The sequence below is a fragment of the Macrotis lagotis genome, chromosome 1, assembly GCF_037893015.1.
Source record: "Macrotis lagotis isolate mMagLag1 chromosome 1, bilby.v1.9.chrom.fasta, whole genome shotgun sequence".
Taxonomy (NCBI): domain Eukaryota; kingdom Metazoa; phylum Chordata; class Mammalia; order Peramelemorphia; family Peramelidae; genus Macrotis; species Macrotis lagotis.
This window is the reverse complement of record NC_133658.1, coordinates 865,391,625-865,406,010: the sequence shown is the minus strand read 5'-3', so window position 1 is coordinate 865,406,010 and position 14,386 is coordinate 865,391,625. Positions and strand designations below refer to the sequence as shown.

General features: G+C 44.6%; 1 protein-coding gene across 4 annotated transcripts; it reads right to left on the bottom strand.

The window, feature by feature from the left end:
• Positions 1-1,547: 1,547 nt before the first annotated feature.
• STMN1 (stathmin 1) lies at positions 1,548-11,558 on the bottom strand. 4 transcript variants are annotated; one of them, XR_012474548.1, is made up of 6 exons: positions 11,473-11,558; positions 9,997-10,070; positions 9,260-9,432; positions 6,407-6,598; positions 5,843-6,028; positions 1,548-2,993 (listed from the first exon to the last, which is right to left on the bottom strand). XR_012474548.1 is itself a non-coding variant. In XM_074218060.1 (5 exons), the coding sequence occupies exons 2-5, from the start codon at positions 10,007-10,009 to the stop codon at positions 5,957-5,959; spliced, it is 450 nt and encodes a 149-aa protein (XP_074074161.1). In that variant the 5' UTR covers positions 10,010-10,070; positions 11,473-11,558; the 3' UTR covers positions 5,514-5,956. The 4 variants fall into 4 exon arrangements, 2 of the variants coding, with proteins under 2 accessions (XP_074074161.1, XP_074074162.1); XR_012474547.1 differs by lacking the exon at positions 1,548-2,993 and adding an exon at positions 5,514-5,712; XM_074218060.1 differs by lacking the exon at positions 1,548-2,993 and having other exon boundaries at positions 5,514-6,028.
• Between the last annotated feature and the right edge of the window lie 2,828 nt (positions 11,559-14,386).

The window sequence follows — 14,386 nt, the reverse complement described above, 5'->3', positions numbered from 1 at the left end:
TATCTATCATTCTCAGAAGCAGGGAGAAAAAAAGGATCAAGTTCAGAGTTTCTAAAGGAGAAAAGCTTTATCTAACAAGGAACGAACCCCCCCCCCCCCACACTCCCTCCCTTCCTCAGGAATCACAGAGAAACTGGAATGAAGTTCTAAACAAAAAAGTCCTTGCTAACTTCATTCAGCTAGTTATTCCAAAGACACTGTGCTGCTGGTTTCAGAATAAGAAACCACTCTGGCTCAGTCACAAATTGCTGACACTTGGTGCTCTCCTACCCTTCAATCCCTCCTCAAGGTCAATCTCCTTGGGTCTATGGGATTCCTTCTGAGCCCAATCTTAGAACCCAGACACTAGGTCTCATTAATATGCTGAGTCACACCTCAAACAACTCCAGCCTAGGGTAAGAAAGCACAACTTTCATTTAAGCCCTCTGTTTATTCAGTTTTCCCTAGCCTTTGGGAACAAGCACTTAAGCTTTCAAAAAACAAGACATTTTAGATTACAGTCCAATTCAATTGTTTCCCAACTCAAGCCTGGGAAGATAGGGGGCACATGGCTGGAGACTTTGCACAAGACTTCCCACGCCTTTTGGAAGGCAACATGTTCTATTCTACATTCCTCCCTCTTTTCCCTCCCTATGCCTGGCTGATAAAAGCCCAACATGTCCAGGCCTATCCAACAGGTTTGGTTAGTAGTTTCTAACCTGAGCATCAGGTGCCACCCATGCAGTGGCATCTGACCCTCCCCTCCTTCCTCACCTCTATCTCATGACCTCAGCAACAATTAGGCTCGGATAAATTCCTGAAGGGGGGACTGCCAGGTCCATCAAGAGGGTGAAGCATCAGCTCTGAGTGTCCCTCAAGAGTTATTCTCTTGGCAAAAAATCCTGCTTTTGCCTCAGTTCCAACAAAATCTCTAGGGTAGGTATCCTGATGTGAGCAGCTCAACGGCCCCAGGATTGAGGCCTGACTGAACATCAGAAACTGACTTTGTACTTGGCAGGGAGTCTGTTCATCTGCAGACCTTGCCAGGTCCCTGTGATTACAAAGCCAGTGCCACAGCCAGGTTTTTGAACCCAGGACTCCAAGTCCACTGATTTTTCCACTACATCATAGAAAAAGATGAACAATTCATGCTTAAAAACAATCAACCTGGGCTTCCTCCATCCTGACATGAGACAAACTTCAAACATAATGTCTGACTTGCCCAACCAAAACATATTTCTCCTTGCTCTCAGGATCTTCCCCCAAACAAAGAACAGATGAAAGGTTTAAATCACAAGAAATGAGGGCGAGTAGGACCTTAGTTTTTTAACTGGGAGTGTTTCTGCGCCCCCTGGTGGCCAGCTTCTCACTAACACCTTATCATACATCCATGCATACAATTATTTCCTTATTTGGGGCCGAAAAGAACCTTACAATTTCTCTTTTGCTGGAGTCCCTTTATTTTAGATGAGAAGAAGTGGTCCAAAGCAACACAAGTGTAGGATTCAAATTCAGATCTTTTGACCACTGTGGTGCAGTAGAACTGGAAATAGAAAAACCAAAGTTCAAATGTAACCTCAAATATACTATTGTAACCTAAGCCTCAATTTCCTCATCTTTAAAATACAGGGAGTTGGATTTAATGGCCTCTAAGGTCTCTTTTGGCTCTAAATCTAAATGGATAAAGGAAACTCAAATTATTTCAAAATTATGAGTAGCAAAACCCTTCCTGTGATAACAGGATCTACTTTCTTCCAAAGGTCTTTCCATCAACATCTGGATCCTCTCTACATATGATTTCAGTTTAAATTCTGAGTCAAAATGAAAAAAAAAAATCCAATCATTCTGATTTTCCTCTGGGAGTAGTTCCCAGAAGACTCTTAGCAGAGGAATGAATCAATAACACAAAGGGGTTGTCCTAGATTGGATTCTGGGTCTCCCAAAAGTCAGTAGACCTGAGCTGACCACCCATGGGATCTGAGACTCAGCTTCCTCATCTGTAAAATGGGAATGATACTCTCATTTTCTTCCCTCCTTCCCAGGAATATCTGGAGGAAGAATGTGAAGACACATGAAAATCTTCAATCACTCCAGAAGCATCATGTGAAAGTCAGTCACCTGATAGGCAAAGTATAAATATCCATGGAGGCAGCCAAAAAGATATTGCCTGGACTTATTATCAGTTTACTCACCAAGTATTTGCTAAGGGTTTTTGTGTTCAGACCCCATGAGGGATTATCAAAGAGGCAGTGAGACAGGGTCCTTGGTGGGAAAAAGAAGACATAGAAAATTCCTCTTTTCCAGGAAGCCTTCCCTGACTGGTGAACATTCTCTCCCCTGATAGCTTCTTATGGCACTATCTGTATAAGTCATCTGGCACTTCAGCATAAGGCAACATGTTACTTCTGTATAAGTTCAACTAAATTAATTTAACATTTATTAAATGCCTATTATGTATGAGAGATACAGATACACTGGATCAAGAAAAGGCCTGAGTTAAGATTTGTGTTTGAGTCCCATTGGATACATACTAGCTGTGAGCCCTTTTCAGTGTCCCAGGCAACTTTCATTCCCAGGGAATGAAGCACAATTAATCTGCATCGGTAGAGGGACTATCCTCCTCCCTCGGTGAACTCAGAAGGCCAGAACATGGACAAGATACTCTGCTAAATAAATTCCCTCTATAAGATCTCATAATCTCAGCCAAATAGGAAGAAACTGGTAAAATGTTGCTGTGTAGATTAAGCCTCAGGAAATGTTGTTCTAGGCACAGATCCCCAATATACACAAAGAAAAAAAAAATCATCCAGGTTCTGGACTTAGAATCCTGAGATCACAATTCCAGTGCTCTACTTCTGAGTCAGTTTTCTTGGCTATCAACAATACTTACACTACTCTCCTTCACAGGGCTGGGAGAAAAGTTCCATAAATCCAGAAGAATTCTAGTTGTCTCTTCTCATTCCCCAACTGGATGGTGAGGGACCATGTCCACAGGCTCTTAGGAGAATAAAGTCCTACCAGGGCACAAAATGATTTCTTGCTCTTTTTCTTTTTTTTTGCAAGGCAATGGGGTTAAGTGGCTTGCCCAAGGCCACACAGCTAGGTAATTATTAAGTGTCTGAGGTTGGATTTGAACTCATGTACTCCTGACTCCAGGGCCTGTGCTCTATCCGCTACGCCACCTAGCGCTTCCTCCAGCTTCTCTAGACTCTTCTCATCTAGCCAGCTGTTGATCACCCTATTTTTCTGCCCAAATATATCTAATCTGTGGTTAAATCACTTTGAACTATTAAACCCAAACCAATCAAAAGGGGACAATAAACATCATTAGGCTAATACAGAGATTCATTCAAGAAGACAAAGTGGTTTAATGGGAGGAGTCCTTGGACTTGATTTCAGAAGAAGTTAGGTTCAAATCTGGATTTTTCTCCTTACAATGTCATTGTGGTCAATTTCCTCCCTTCTCTGGGCTTCAGTTTTCTTATATAATGATGATTTTGGATTTCTCAAAGTCCCTCCTGGCTCTAAATTCTAAAAATGCTAAACTTTCCCTGACAAACTTTGCTTGCCCTGACATGTTATTTATGTTTCTCTCTGGTTCCTCCATGTGTAAGGGGGAGGTAATTTTCTCCCTTCCACCCTCTGTCTACTCCAAGGCAAGAGCCTGGGTTTATTTCTTCTGTTTTTTTTTTTTTGCCCCAGTACAATACAATGGTGTGCCCAAAGCCTGTGCTTGATAAGAGTTGCTGAATTTGTTATTATTGAGATTGTTCCCTGATCAGATGGTTTAGAGCTCACTCTGCTCCCCAATTTTGTCCCTTTCCAGGCACTATCAGTCCTTTCTCTCCCAGGTTCTAAGTGTGACCTCTGCCTTGCTCTACTTGTCATTCTTCTTTCTGGCTTGCAATTCATCCCATCTCCTGAAACCCTCAGAAGCCTTCCCTGGTTCTACTGCTTTTTAACTTGCTTCCTGTCCTGCCAGGATTCTAAAGTTTGTGCACGTATTGTTTCCTCTAGACTTTTCCTCATGTTTGAGGCATCTGCTACATACAGATCTTAAAATTCTAAATCTGGGTGGGACCTTTAAATCATTCCTCTAATCTGTCTCACCTTACAAAATGAGGAATCAGAAAGGTACAGGGACACTCAGGATCACAAACTAATTGGTGGCTGAGTCCTAACTCCCAGGCCTGGGGTCCTCCATCCTTAATTATATCTCTGCCCTCAAACTTTATTTAAATTTAATTGTTCATTATGACTTAAACATAAATATGAAATCTTATTAACCATATTTTATGATCATATACAGATCAAGTAAAACCAAAAATAAAATGCCAGATAAATTTTCTACAGTTCCATTAACCTCTGCATTTGAAATATCAAGATCTTTAATAAGATCTTCACCTTTATTCCTACAAATTTGTTTTTAGGAGGGATTCTTGGTTTCCAAACATTCCAACACTTTTATGCACAAAGACCTCAGCTCTGAGTAGAGACAGTTTTATTGTAATCAAAGCTCATTTACCAGAATTTCTCTTAACTGAGATATGCTGCTTCTGGTAATTGTGTTTTATAGCCTCTATGGCAGAGGCTACAAAATCTCTAAAGCAGAGCTCCATTAATTTAAAAAAAAATATTTTGGTAACTGTTATTTCAATTTATGATTGGTTTCTTTGGAATCCTATGTGTTTCATTTTATGCATTATAGTGCTCCATAAGCTTCTTCAGACTGCAAAGGGGGGGGGGTCCATGACAAAAAAAAGGCTACGAACCCTTGCTTTAGGGGTCCAAACAGCAAATCACTGTCCAGCCTATTCACTTAAGTCAGTACCTTGGGAGACTCTCCCAAGAGGTCTTCAAGCAAAGGTTGGATAACTATTTTGAGAGAATAGTCTTGAGAAAGTATTCTTTTTTGGGGATATGGGTTGGGTTGGATTAAAAGGACAAAGATAGCTCTGTATAAGTATAAAAAAAGGGAATTTTCCTTCCTTGATTAATCTTGCATGAGATTCAGATACAGAATCTCAAAGGCACAATAGAATAGGGTTCTACTAATATTTCTTTTTCTTTTGGTATACCAAATGGCAGAAAAGGTCATAAGATGGAGAGCTGAGTGAGTTACTGAGGCCCAGAGAGATGAAGTGACAAAGTGCCTCCATCAAGGGAGCAGCCTCAGCTGGTAAATAATAAATGATCATACCCTTGCTCTACTATGGTCAGACCTCCCAATGTTATAGTACCAATAGTGATTTCCATCTAAATTAAATAAGGACAAAGAAACAGAAAATGATTGTGTGTGAATAAACATCCGAAAGACTAGTAACAGCTGATCTGGGCCGAGGCGTCAAAACAAAGCTATTATTGTAGAAGATGGACAACTCCAGAATAAAGGCTGAAGGAAAAGGGGCACAGAGTTCAAAGTGTGCAGGTCATGCTAAGTCATTCTACCAACCCAGGGCAACTCTAGAATGCCCAATCTAAACTGGGCATTCGGCTAAAGTGGGGAGAAGCTGGCTAGAAAGAACTCACAGCCATAACAGCACTGTGCAGTTTTATTAACCATTCAAGTACAGTAGTATCTGGAAAGACCGGGACAAAGGGCAGGTTTCAAAAGTGAACAGACAGATATATTCAGCATCTAACAGCTGGAAAGAAGCGTACTACAGATTCCTTTCACAAACATGTTTTCACAGAGCCAATACAGTACTAGCCATTAACCCAGCACCGAGCATACTGGAATAGAAAAGATGCAACAAGAAAAATAGCTACGTTAGAAAGACTTCAACACTTTAGAAAAAGAGCAAAACACTTGTAGTTTCTCCCCCTTTGCCCCCAAAACAACATCTGTATGGTTCGGATCTACCTCTGAAGCTCTACATCAGTTTCTAGAATATTTGTCAGGAGGAATCAAATAAAAGCGACACTGGCCAGTCAGTCTTTGGATGCTCGGGAGGGGGAGAAGCCAGCTCTTGGCCAGCTAGTCAGCTCCATTCTCATCAGCAGGGTCTTTGGACTCTCTGTTCTTCCTCACCTCCTCCATGTGCTTATCCTGGAGAAAACAAGGCAGAGCACACACACACACACACACGCAAACATGGCCCATGAAAGGGCCGCTGGTAGACTGGGACACCCCATACCCACCAGCCAGGACAGACAAGATCTTTAAACCCCAGATCATTCTCATGAATGCCTTCTAACACTTGAACCTCCTCCCTCCAGTGTGTGATCATATACGGCAAGTGACAGACTCTTTCTGTTTTTTAAACTAAAACAAAATGAAAAGCTTTGCAGAGGCCACTTCCTTAGATGAACCCCACAACTTACATATGGTCATGGTAAAATCCAATCATCCCAGTGCATATACAGTTTCTGAAAATTAACTCAAGTCATAGTAACACCTCAAAATAGTTTCAGGTCCCAGACTTACCTTCTCCCGCAAGCGCTCCAGCTTAGCAGCCATTTGTGCCTCTCGGTTCTCTTTGTTAGCTTCCATTTTGTGGGTCAGTTTTTCTTCCGCCATTTTACTGAAGTTGTTGTTTTCTTCAATTGCTTTCTGAAGCACCTCCTTTTCATGCTCCCGCTTCTCAGCTAGCTGTTTCAAGACTTCAGCTTCATGAGACTAAAAGAAAATAAGGTCCACAGACCATGAACTCTGAAATGGGTTGGGCAAGATAGTTAAAAGAAACAGAAGTGTTTGCAAAAAGGTAGAGGGAAGGTTCTTATCAACACTTCTTAAGTCACTGGCTTACTCTTACTGAAGAATGAGGTAAAATCTCTGTGGTCATACTTTTAGATATCAGATTTACAAGTAGGAGGGGCAGGATTATGGCAGGGAAGGGAGGGAATAGTCAATATTCATATCAAAAAATTGCCTGTATTTCATCACAAGTGCTTTTGTCAAATGATTCCTTAAAGGAATGGTGATATACCTCTAGACTGAAGGCAGTGTAATGAAAATCCAGGTTTAAGATACAGCTTTGGCTAGGTGACCCATTTCACCAAGAGTCTTTTCACCTCCTTGAGATTCTTTTTCATCTCTTAATGAAGATAATTCTTGAAAGTCTTATCTCAAAAGGTATGACAATCAAATGAGAAAAATGGGAGACTGGATCTCTAAAGTTCCAGTCCTAAACCTATGATCTCATTTTTTTTTAAAGATGTAAATTATTTGTATTGCTCAATAAGATACCTATCTATATATCAGTTAACAACCAAAAAATCACCACAGGCAGTTTCTGAACTAAGTCTTGTAAATAACACACTGTAATTCTCAGTTGAATGATCCCATTTTAAAAAAAAGCATTCTAGAATCAAGTACTATAAAAATAAAAACTAATGCAGTTTTGTATTTTTTCTAAAGGTGAAACAGGATATTGAGTTTTATTGCTAAAGGCTCTTGAATTTGACATCAATATCAAATACTGCAGAAGAGTGGGCTTGCTGACAGCAGTCTTCAGTTTGGGTAAATGGCCAGAGGGTTTCTATTCTGCACTGCTCTAAGAGAAACATTATTCAGCTATTCACTCCTAGTCCATTCCCAACCTTAGAACCTCCATTAGGTTAAGATTATCCGTAGTCTCAAAATCAGTTTCTTATACCAATTCAGCAATACTACATTTTTTTTTTTTGCAAGGCAAATGGGGTTAAGTGGCTTGCCCAAGGCCACACAGCTAGGTAATTATTAAGTGTCTGAGACTGGATTTGAACCCAGGTACTCCTGACTTCAAGGCCAGTGCTTTATCCACTACGCCACCTAGCCACCCCAATACTACATTTTTATGACTACTACAAACTTAAATCTACTTAGGCTTAGAGATTCTGAAAGCATTCTATCTATCTATATACATATAGATATGTAGGTATAGTTTCATACATTTGATCCTGTAACCTTTAGGTCATTAAAAGTCACCATTATAACCTTAGGGAAGACACTTAACCTCTCTGGACTTCATTTCCTCAGCTGGAAAATGAGAAGGTTGGACCTGATTTTTAAAGGCCCCTACCAGCTCTGAAACTGATTCTGAGCAGTTGACTCAGATTTGAAAATGCTAACTCTAATTCTGTCCTCTTTTTACTATACTACAGTTGTCTTTCTAGTAGATAGCAGGCACTCATCCAGCTCTATCACAGAAGAACTGCATTATAATAACTCATTATTACAATGATCCATTTATACTATGAGTCAAATTACAACTCTCAAAATATCACTGTGCTTAGTACAAGTTTGATCTACCTTGACAGGGCCACAAAGGAGGAGTCAGGTATCTCATTCTAAACCAGAATCCTAATACAGGTGTTCTATAATGCTTGGTAAGTGGCACAGGACAAAGAGTTGTGGCCTACTAGTTAGGGGTCCTAGGTTTCAGCTTCAGTTCTGCTATTAACTTGATGTATGATCTTAGACAAGTCAGTTTAATTTGCTGAAATTTTTCCTCTTCTGGAAAATGAGGGTCATATACTTGCACAAGGAATATATCTCCTGGTTGGTTGTACAAATCAAATTAATGTACCCAGATGTTTGTGAAAAACTGAAAGCCGTACGGTACACCTTCACTCTGTGACTTGACCAAATAATAGATGACCTTGTAACTCCCTTAACTCAGTTTCTCTGTTTCAAAAGAGAACAAGTCAGTATCACAGGTCTGATCTTTCCAAGCACCAGTTTTACATTATTCTGTGGCCACAGAGTATATATAACAATTGTTACTTGTAGATTGATGGTCACAAAGAAAAAGATTATGAATAGATCAATGTAAATACTTGACTACTGGAAATTTTTGTGGTCGTTGTTCAGTCATTTCAGTTGTGTCCAACTCTTCATGACTTCATCTAGGGTTTTCTTGACAAAAATACTAGAGTGGCTGCCATTAACTTCTCCAGCTCATTTTTACAGATGATGAAACTGAGATAAATAGAGTTAAATGACTTGCACAGGGTCATACAACTAGTAAGGGTATGAGGCTGAATCTGAACTTAGGTCTTCCTGATTCCAGACCAAAACTCTATCCACTCTGATACTTAGCTGTTATAGATTAGTGGGAAAATGAATATTCAAAGTATAAATACTACTTAAAGTACATCAGATATCACTTGGTTAAATGACAGCTTTTTTGAATTATTGAAACTTTCAAAATAGGTGCTTATCTTTCCCCTAAAAGAGCTGCTGAAACAATGGAAGAAACTGGCACCTTACCAATTAATGTAAGAGAATTTTTGAAGTCATTTAATTAGGGCTCAAAGTGGATTTGATGTGTCCGATATAAAGAATAACAATATTTACCTTGCGTCTTTCTTCTGCAGCTTCTAGTTTCTTCTGAATTTCTTCCAGGGAAAGATCCTTCTTCTTTGGAGGGGAAAGGGGGAATTCTGGGACTGCTTCTTTTGAACGAGGACTAAGTATCAGCTCAAATGCCTGTCCTGAGGCACGCTTCTCTAGTTCTTTCACCTGGATATCTAGATACAGGATGATGATCATGTTTCTAGAGTATTTGGGAAAAGCTGCCAATGTTCTAATTATGAACCTCTAAAACCCTGAACAATTTAGATACTAAATGATGATTGAGCAAATACATTCTACTCTTTCTTATCAGGCAATAAAGAATTATCTAAACATTTAACCACAAAACATTTTTGCATTTCACTGAAATCCAATCCCCCTTTCATTCTTTCCCTCCAGAATTCAGTGGGTTCTATATTTTGAGATTAATCCTTGTGGTCAAATCGTTAGTGATTGTTCAGTTATTTTAATTAACAAGATGTTTTGTAGCAGTCCAAAGCCCTCCTTGCAGGATCTTAATAACAACGTAGGTGAATTATAGCTCTTAGACCATTCAAGTGTTAGCCTGTCATTTCTTTCCGTTTAAACTCCTCCCCCTACCCAAACAAAGGCAAATACATATGGTTAGACCAGGCTTCTACTACTAACCGCTGTAGTGCTTAATTTGGACCCCAGCTATTTCATTGTTTAAAAATTTTGCGCTCATTTCCTTCAATTTCTCTAAGTTTATTATTACATACCAGAAGATGCCATGGTGAATAGAAGACAAGAGACTGGCAGTGTACTCTAGACAATCCACACGGTGGAGAAAACCCTGTAAAAAATTTTTTTAAATATAAAAATCAAGCCCCATGCATTTCAATTTCAAGAGAGCTCGGCAGACATTATTAGGGCGTCTGGAAGGGAGAAAGGGGCTACTGCTCTAACAATTAAAACAAAGTATATTTGGCCACGAAGTCAGATGGTCAGTCTATAACATACTGCAAGACCAAATGATGATGGCATAAACTGCATTTTCTGGCCAGAAATATCGTACTGCTAACACAATGAAATGTAGCTACAAGAAGATCACTGAAATGCTGAACTGGAGCCACTCAAAGTGGGGGGAAAAAAAAACTTAAAAAAAATTTTCTAATGAGAACAGAGTAAAAAAAAAAATCACGATGCACGAATACGTTGGGGAATGAAGAAAAATGCCTCTCTCTGGGGTGGGGGGAGCCGACCTTGGGAGGCATTGTTACAAGGAGGGCCCGGCACCGCACGGACAATCGTCTATTGTGTCGGAGGGCTCCGCTGCGCTCTCAGCTGACGGCTACCCCCGAGGACCCGCCGCTATTGTTTCTGGGCGCGACAGCAGGCGGGGGCTACGGCGCGGCCGGGGCCGGCCCCGGGGTCGCGGGGGCTCCGGGCCCGACAGCGGGCCGGCCACCTGCCCGGGAGGGGCGTGGCCCCGGCCCCGGGAGGCCGAGTTCGCCCAATCCTGGAGCGCCGGGCGCCCCGCCCCCGCGGCCCCGCCCCTTTCCCTCCCCGCGCCTTTTCGAAATCTCCCCGAACGCTCCTCGTGGGGGGGGGGGTGCGGGTGCGCGCGCGCGCTCTGGAGCTTCAAGATAAAGGAGGGGGCGGTGGGCGGAGCTAACGGTCCCATCCGGGGAACTCCGCCCTCCTCGGGCTCCCCCCCCTTTTCCCCACTCCCGCCAAATCCCCCACCCGGGCGCCCCGCATCGGCGGGGTGGAGCCCCCTCCCCCCGCGGGCTGTCCGTCAACGCCCCGTCTCGGGGGAGTGGGGGTCGCAGCCCTCGAGGGTGGGCGCGGCCCCGGGGGCGCCCGCACAAAGGCCGGGCGGCCCGTCAGTCACGGGCGGGCTCGGGTCCGGCCGGGGTCGGCGCCCCGGACAGTGGGGGCCGCGCCCGCCCGGAGGAGGGTCCCCGCCCCCTATTGTCTGCTCCGGCCCGCTTCCGCGCCCCCCGCCGGGCCGGGGCCCCGCCCAAGCCGCGGCTGCAGCCGCCGCCTCCCGAGCCCCGGCCCCGCCGAGCCCCGCCGAGGGGCTCCGCCCCGCGCCCCGCGCCCCGCGCCCCGCACAGAGCGGCGCCCGTCGGGGCCCGGCCCGCCCCGGCCCGCTGCAGCCGGCGGGGCCGCTCTCCGGCCCGGCCTCGGCCGCCGCCCGCCCCGGCTCCGCCGCCCGCCGCCGCCGCCTCGGCGCCCGGCCCCGCACCCACCTGCTCGCTCCGAGCCGCCCGGCCACACTCCGAGCACCAACAGACCGGGGCGCGCACAAAAGCGCCAAACAGCGGCACGTGACCGCCCCGCGGGGCTCCGCATTGGCTGAGCGCAGCGGCACGTGCCGGCCCCCTCCCCTCCCCGCCCTGTCCTCCCTCCTCGCCCCCCGCCCTTTCCCTCCCTCCTCCCCGCCCTTCTTTCATTCTCCCCTCCATCTCTCCCTTACCCTGGCCATCCCTTTATTCTCCCCACTCCAGCCTTCCCTCCCTTTCTCCAACTCGGGGCCCCCTCCCCTCTTCATCCTTCCTTCCTTCCACCCTTCCCTTCCCTTCCCAGCCCTTTTCATTCCTCCTTCCATCCTTCCCTTCCCAGCCCTTTTCATTCTTCCTTCCCAGCCCTTTTCATTCCTCCTTCATCTTTACCTTCCCAGCCCTTTTCATTCTTCCTTCCATCCTTCCCTTCCCAGCCCTTTTCATTCTTCCTTCCATCCTTCCCTTCCCAGCCCTTTTCATTCTTCCTTCCAAACTTCCCTTCCCAGCCCTTTTCATCCTTCCTTCCATCCTTCCCTTCCCAGCTCTTTTCATTCTTCCTTCCATCCTTCCCTTCCCAGCCCTTTTCATTCTGGCTTTCCAGTCCCTTTCATTCGGCCTTCCCAACCCTTTTCATTTCCTCCTTCCCAGCCTTTTTCATTCTGGCTTCCCAACCCTTTTCATTCTTCCTTCCATCCTTCCCTTCCCATCCCTTTTCATTCCTCCTTCCATCCTTCCCTTCCCAGCCCTTTTCATTCCTCCTTCCATCCTTCCCTTCCCAGCCCTTTTCATTCTTCCTTCCATCCTTCCCTTACCATCCCTTGCTCCAACTCAGCCCCCACCTTCCCTTCCCTTTTCATTCTCCCCCTCCAATCATCCTTTACCTTCTTCACATTTCTTTTCATTCCTCCTTTCCTTTCTTAACTCAACCCCTTCCTTCCCTTTCCTTCTCCCTTAACTACCTGCCCCCTCTTTTCATTCCCTCCTTCTATCCTTTCCCCCGCATTTTCCCCAAACTCCATCCCTACCCTATTCTTCCTTTTCCTGCCCATCCATTAACATTCCATCTCTCCCTTTTCCTCCCTGTTCTTCTTTTCATTCTCCTCTTTCATCCTTCCTTCTCTTCCTTTGCATCCTCCCATCTTTTTTTAACTCCATCTTCCTTTCGTTTGCCTCTCTGTCTTTCCCTTCTTATATCCTTCATTCCTCCCCAGCCCTTTTCATTTTTTTCCTTCTATTCTTTCATCCTTTTGTCTCTTCTTCCCTTCCACCCTTCCTTTTGGTTTTTCCCCCTTTGACTGTCCCCACCTGTTTTTACCTATCCCTCCATCCCTCTCTTCCCTACTCCATCTCTTTGTTAACCTTTTCATCCTTCTTTTTATTCCCTCATGTAACTTTCCTTCTTCCATGCCTCATTATCCTCTCCCTTTACATTCTTCCATGCCTCCTCCTCCTCCTCCTCCCCTCTTCTCCCTCTCTACCCTCTTTTTTCTCCCCTTCCTTATCCAACTTTCCTCTTCCTTTTCTCCCCCCCACCCCCCATCCTAGATCTCAGGAAATATAGTCCCACCACCTGGATGGGATTGGGTTCTGGTGTGAGACTGGAACTGGGAGCAGTTTTTGACTCCCAAGAGGAAAGGAACAATGTTGTAATTATCATGGCCGCAGATTAGGACTGAAGCTCTTTGGTCAGTTCTCAGTGATATGGAATGTTCCCTTAAGCCCTTCCTCAGGTGATGCACAGAGAGAACCCTGAATATGAAGTCAGAAGACCTAAATTCTAATTGTAACTCTGTCGCTAACTCTGCTGTGTCTTTAAGCAAATTACTTAACCTCTCTGAGCCTCAGTTTCCTTATCTGAAGGGGAAAGGGATGATGAGGTAGGGCCCACTGGACAAATGAAGGCTTTGAATAGATTATCTCTGAGGTTCCTTCCAGCTCTAATTCTATGATCCCTTCAAAATGAGGCTGTCTGGACATCTAAACCCTTAGGACAGAATGTGCTGCTGGTCAGCCTTCTCACCCTTCAGCAGCCTACTGTTACCATACACAGTATACCCCCACAAGCTTGTGATAGCAGCGAATGTTGATAGGTCCTGACTCTTCCCCCAGCAAGCCAGGATCATGAGTATTATGCCTTCAGATCTTCAAGTCCTCTTGGCCCCATGAGTGGGCTGCTAGGCCTGGGCAGACCTTTCCTTTTCTGGATTCTCTTATATCTGCAGATTACACCCCCCCCCCCAGTACCTAGTTGTGAGACTGTGGAAATGAGGTCCTACAAGCAGAGGGGCAGCAGTTGTGCCTCAGGAATCTGATCCCCCTTTGGGGCTAAGAATGTCCCTTTCTCTTGGCTTTTAGGATAGAGAGACCCCATCTGTTCTGCCAAGTCATTTGCCTGATGTTAGGAAAGAAGGAGTAAACATAGCCCCCAGACAACCCTTGCAATATCCACTTCTATGTGTTGCTTTTGTTCTGAGGACATGTGCTAGAGGGATCGGAACTGAGCTTCTTTTAGGAATCAAAACAAAAGAAATCACAAGGTCAGTCTCCCTGCCTGGGATTGATCCAGGATCTTCTAATCACAGCAGGAGATTGAACTGACCCTGGGGCATCCTCACAGGTGGGGCCATCATTCTATGGCAAAGAGACCAGAGCAGAAAACTCAGAACCAAACAGATCCCAGGGAGACCACTATCCACCCCACCCTGAAGCTCTAAGTGGCCTGTCTGATATATTCATAGAAATCAAACCACTACCTCAGGACCATGTTCAGGAACCCCAGACAAACACAATAACTCTTCCTGAAAAGATTCCCACTCTAGGTAATCACCCGGGAGGTGCAGTGCCAATTAAGAAGCACCCTGGACAATTAAAACCTCACAGT